General features: G+C 32.8%; 1 protein-coding gene across 3 annotated transcripts in view; it reads right to left on the bottom strand.

Annotated features, from left to right (window-relative positions):
* Positions 1–5,728, bottom strand: part of LOC106467836 (tRNA wybutosine-synthesizing protein 3 homolog) — an 11,009-nt gene extending 5,281 nt beyond the window's left edge. For all 3 annotated transcript variants that reach the window (XM_022396035.1, XM_022396036.1, XM_022396034.1), the window contains exons 1-4: positions 5,636–5,728; positions 4,293–4,364; positions 1,674–1,742; positions 1,330–1,394 (exon numbers count right to left, since the gene is read on the bottom strand). In XM_022396035.1, coding sequence (XP_022251743.1) covers positions 1,330–1,394; positions 1,674–1,742; positions 4,293–4,364; positions 5,636–5,725 — 296 coding nt within the window. In that variant the 5' untranslated portion in view covers positions 5,726–5,728. The remainder of the gene's footprint in view (positions 1–1,329; positions 1,395–1,673; positions 1,743–4,292; positions 4,365–5,635) is intronic.
* Between the last annotated feature and the right edge of the window lie 399 nt (positions 5,729–6,127).

Genomic DNA, 6,127 nt, shown 5'->3' on the forward strand with positions numbered 1-6,127 from the left:
TTAACCAGATTACCTTATTGGTTTAGAGCCGGGTGATTAACCAGATTACCTTATTGGTTTAGAGCCGGGTGATTAACCAGATTACCTTATTGGTTTAGAGCTGGGTGATTAACCAGATTACCTTATTGGTAACCCTATATGGCACCTACCATATAGGTAGGTAATATAGTAACCATATAGTAACCCTACCTATATGGCAGGGTTACCACCAGAAATACTCACCCCTTTCGGCTGCAGGGGCATTATATTTATTTCCATGTTTTTGATTTATGGCAGGGTTACCACCAGAAATACTCACCCCTTTCGGCTGCAGGGACATTATATTTATTTCCATGTTTTTGATTTATGGCAAACCTACTAACACTATTTTCCTCATCCTTAATGCTGAACTGCAGACCAGAGAGGAGAAAACTGGCCAGCAGTACTTACCACCAACTCTCGGGTTAATCATTTATCGATTAATAGCAGGATTGACTGTGACATTATTATGCCCTTACAATGGCTGAAAGAGCAAACATGTTTGGTGGCAGCAGGTATCAAATCTGTGACCCTCAATTCACAAGGCAACTACCCTAACCACCTGGTTATGTAAACCTGGAGGTGTTATAAATTTGATAGTCCTATTGGTTGGCAAAGTGAGCAGTGGGTGCTGCCAGCCAGTTGTCGTCTCTCTGGTTAGAACTTCAAAATTAGGAATGGCAGAAAACGTCATTAGTAGCATTGAAATAACTCAAACTAACTTGTTCATCTTTAGATATACATACTATCTGAACACACAAACTAAAAGATAGATAGTACTACGTCCCTTGGCACGACGTTGTGTACGCATTCAGCTTGTATCCAACTTAAGAATGTGAGGTGGCTGTTGTTTAAATAACTAAACACATATTACCTGTTGTTTTATGTTTACCTAGTTTGATTTAAACAACCACACACTTTAACTTAATACAATGCTTATTTATTACATGCTATAAATGTAACCATAAACTTCAAATAACCACTTAATAGCACTAAATATCTTTAACACATTACATTAAAACAACAAAAGATATATATATTACTTCAGAAAAGCTAACATTCTGAATTCACATTTACACATCCCACCATTTAGCAATTTAAACCTGAATTATTTCATGTGTAATGCAAGTTCAAACACTATAAATAATTAGTTATTCTGCAATAGATGTACTTGTTAATATCAAAAGATCGTATTTTTATCCTTGTTCACAAAGAGAAATGTTCTATCTACAAACATAAGATACAAATACATAAAAATTCACCGCACTACGTCAATTTATTTACACATTAAATGTCAAGAAATAAACTCACCTTTCAATCCTCTTCTGATTTTCATACATTTTTTTGTTTGCTTCTTCAACAACAAACTTAACATACTGAAATACAGATTCTCAGAATTAACAAATACAAGGAGTATGTAATCAATACGTACTTGACTTTATACCACTAATATATACATATATACACCTGAAAATCTTGGTTTGGATTCACAGTTTTTTCTGTAAGCTGTTTATAAAATTAGATAAATATATTTAAGTTTTAGTCTCTTGAAATCTTGGTATGGCTACAGAGTTTTTTCTATGAACTGTTTATAAAATTACATAAAATACACAAAAGTTTTATACTGTTTATTTTGAGAAACATTTTGAACAAACCTCATCAGACACGAGTACATCACCTGCTTTTGACAGAGGTACTTCCAACATGTGCGTACTGCGGATTGCCTGCCAATAACAATCGTAAAAATTTCAATAAGCAAAAAATAGGTAGTTAAAAATTCATTCAATTAATAAGTTTATTCAAATGTATCAAGTATCATAATAATTAAAATTAAAATCAATTCAATTATTTATTAAAGATAAATCTGACGAAGTAAAACCTTTGTATACTGTTGTAAAAGTTTAGGAGAGTATACACAGAAACATTGTAGATGCTCAAAAAGTTGCGACTTTCCTGGATAAATAGTCTATTTGAAATAATGCAAAATATCACCAAAATAGGAAAATATTTTAAGAGAAGTTTTTTTTTTCAATGCATTATTTACAGCTCTTCTACAACATACTAAAAATTGGACAAGATCAGAAAAGACAAAAGCGTTCTTTTTTGGTGGAGTCACAAAAATTCCTAACTTAATTTTTGTGATTATATAGTCCACTGATTAAGAGTCACGAAAAATAGCTTTGGAAGTAAACTTTTGACAAACTCGTGGTTTTCAAAAGCTATAGGAAAAGTTTGGCAGATAATATCAATTTATCAACTGTATTTATTGAAAACATCGAGAAGGAATGCTAATATTACACATTTTTTTTGTGGAAGCAAACAAAAATTTCCCTAACTGCTGTACCTTTATTTCAATTCTAAGTCATTGGGAGATCTTTCTTTAATAACAAGAGATTTTCAAAAGTTTGCTGACCGGCAACCCCTGCAAATTACTGTTTCCATGGGAACTAACAATTGTTTAAATAAGAGTTATTCTGTGCCACTTGAACAAAAATGATGGTTCACTTCTTCCCATTTCTACTGACAAAGATCCGGCACCATCCAAACTGTTATGTGTAATCAAATGTAACTGTGAATCTAATACTGAGCTATATCGTGGTTCAAGAAACACTCGTCTCCACTGTGCAAGCATGTGTGGCAGCTGCAGGGTACATACTTGTCCAAACTCTCGGGTAGTTATATTTGAAGTAGACAAGATGAACTACGAGTTGAGTTTTGTCTTATTTATAAACTTCATAACTATTTTCTTAAATACTACAAGACTGTCATATGTAGAGGGAGTATTTGTACACGGAGGTGTGTTGCACTCCTGTTGGTGGAAGGTTTAGTTGCATGATGTGTGATCACGTAGTAGCGCAAGTTCACGTGAAACTAGAGGGGCACTCGGTAGAGATGCATACCTCTGCCACACAGCACTGATCCTATTTGGCTCTCAAACAATACAAAAATGCGTCCGTATGCCCGTCGTTATAAATGGACACGGACCGTTTTGGGCAGAGCAATGACAAATGATATTCTACATATATCCACCAAGTTTCATCAACATATGATCATTTGAGACTGAGTTACAGAGCAAAAATAGTGTGAAAATTTGGTACCCATGTTAACAGATAGGGATTTTTTGGATTTTCGTTACCTTGACCTTTGACCCTCCAAAAACTAACCATTCCTAAGTTGGGTCATAGTTCAAATACACACCAACTTTCATCCAAATCCATTCCACTTCTTTTTGAGAAATCTTGCTGACAAACACACACACACACACACACAGGGGTGAAAACATAACCTCAATCCAACATCGGTAACGAAGGTAATTTGGTGGAAGTTTTCACAAGGCTAGTGAAATGAAAGTCCCTCATCCAGAATGTGCAAACTCAAGAGGAAATAGCAATTTGTGTAAGGAGGTGAGTATTCATAAGATAAACAACAGGACCGTTACTAGTTAATGGTAGATAAGTAATGTCTTAGTAAAACAATACAGCATTGAGTTCAATCAAAAGTGTAGTTAATGCTGATTTCAACAATGGTAGATAAGTAATGTCTTAGTAAAACAATACAGCATTGAGTTCAATCAAAAGTGTAGTTAATGCTGATTTCAACAATGGTAGATAAGTAATGTCTTAGTAAAACAATACAGCATTGAGTTCAATCAAAAGTGCACAAATGCTTAGTGAACTATGTTCCATATAATCCTCAAAGTTAGGGGATTATCATATCCCCAAATTCCCGCACCTTCCTGATAAAGCCACTTTCTGTTGATTTAATATAGTCTCATTTTTAGTATGGTGAAAAAAAAAAACATTACGAAAACATAAAAAAATTTAATGTTAAACCTTTTTATCCCAGGTTATGTGGTAAAAAGATAAAACTGAAATTTTGTTATTTTGAGCTTATTTTTTTAGAAAATTGCAGACCAGCCTGTATTCAATGTGAACGATGAAACATGGAATTACGTTAATCAAAACTATCATACATGCTGATTCCAAGACATATTACTTTTAGTCAAGCTATCGATTCTTACTGATCTATGAGCCACATAATCCCCAAAGTCAACTCGGGAGATTTTTGTACCCACCCCAAACTTTGACCTGTACCGAGTCTGTCTGAAATTGAATATATTTTAATCAGTCATGAAAGCTGATTAGTAAGTCAAAAACATACCCCGTTTTAGAAACTTTACATTAAACACTAAATAATCAATAGTATTTGTTTACACGGTAACTTTCAATTCCAAAAAATTACCGTGTAAATAAGTAAACCATTCTCTTACTTACCAGCGTAATATTTCCGGAGTTAGCTATGGTGAGACCGGTGTTTTTAAAGCCAGATGCTAAACTGGCTGCATGCTGTAAATTTAAGCATACAAACTTGAGTATAAAAAATAAAAACATACATATACGAACATCTAGCAACTATACTTATATACATAGATATATAATGATAGCATACTATCTAATAAACAAATGTAATTTTTATTGCAAAAGCCATAAGCTGAAGACTGTTTCTTTATCTATCTATCTATCCATCTATCTCTCTCTCTCTCTCTATATATATATATATATATACAGACACACATGTATCCAAGAAACTGGTCATTGACATACATAATGATTTAATTTTAAAAAATGGTTTTGGTTGGTTGTTAAATACAAAGCTACACTATGGGTGTCAATATCTGATATTTAACCTCACATGCCTGAAATATTACCACTGAGCATCTGGAAGGCTATAACAAAAATGTAAATTTCCAGTGAGTACTAAATACAAAAACTAATTTTGCTTTTCTTATTATAAGCAACAAAATATGAACTTACAGGATATATTTTAATAGGAAACTTAAAAAAAACTAATAGACAACTACACATAAATACAATTTTATATAATAACTTGTAACAAAAAATGTAATAATGGTATCCAAACAAAAAAAAGGATACCATGTTCACCTTACAAAAAGTATTTCACGCTTATTTAAAAATGGGTCGAATCATGCATTTACACATATATTAAAATAAAAATAAACTATCGAAAAAGATACAAATAAAGCAGCTATGGGAAACCTGAAAATTAACCCACCTACCTCCAAAATGGATTTTTCAATTCAAGCTTTTTGAAAATAATAATTTTAATCATAATAAAGATACAAATAAAGCAGCTATGGGAAACCTGAAAATTAACCCACCTACCTCCAAAATGGATTTTTCAACTTCAAGCTTTTTGAAAATAATAATTTTAATCATAATAAAGATACAAATAAAGCAGCTATGGGAAACCTGAAAATTAACCCACCTACCACCAAAATGGATTTTTCAACTTCAAGCTTTTTGAAAATAATAATTTTAATCATAATTTTGTAAAATCACACATTAAGATGGATTAGGGATCATTTACCTGCCAAAATTGAGTCCAATATATTGTCTGCAAACTCATGACGATTTTTCAATGATGTGCTTTTTAAGCAAACTTTGCGAATAAAATATTCATTCTTAGGTGAGCTTCAAAAAAACATTATTTCAGATACTTAGGTAGACTTTCTACTCAAACTTTTAACTTTCTTTAACCTTCAAAATTAAACCTGGATTAAATACACACACACATTTTTGAAATGTGAATAACTTACTAATTTTTGGGCGTCTTTCAGTGTGGCACACTGTACATGCAATATCATTGGTTCAAACTTCAGAACAATGGATCCTTTTTTACATCTCATGTGACCAACCTGCAGATATCAATGTAGTTAAACCCTCATATTAAACAATGCCACAAGCTCAGATCAAAAATAAAATATGCTACTATTATACTGAAGTGGGATTACATTAAGAGCTAAAAATATCCATTTATATTTTACTTGGATTCAGATACAGAAGTATTTATCAGAATTAACATTAAAAATATTGTTTAAAGAATAAATGAATAAAAATGTGTTTACTTGTAATGAAGTACAAAGGTACACAACGGGTTACCTGTGCTGTGCCAACCGCGGGTATCAAAACCCAGTTTTTAGTGTCGTAAGTCTATAAGTCTACAGACATACCACTGAGCCGGACGGGGGGGGGGGGGGGGGCAGTAAAAATGTGAGTTCCGAGGTATGAGCCAACATGGGTATCTTGCC

This window comes from Limulus polyphemus, unplaced genomic scaffold (assembly GCF_000517525.1).
Source record: "Limulus polyphemus unplaced genomic scaffold, Limulus_polyphemus-2.1.2 Scaffold2761, whole genome shotgun sequence".
In the NCBI taxonomy this organism is placed as follows: domain Eukaryota; kingdom Metazoa; phylum Arthropoda; class Merostomata; order Xiphosura; family Limulidae; genus Limulus; species Limulus polyphemus.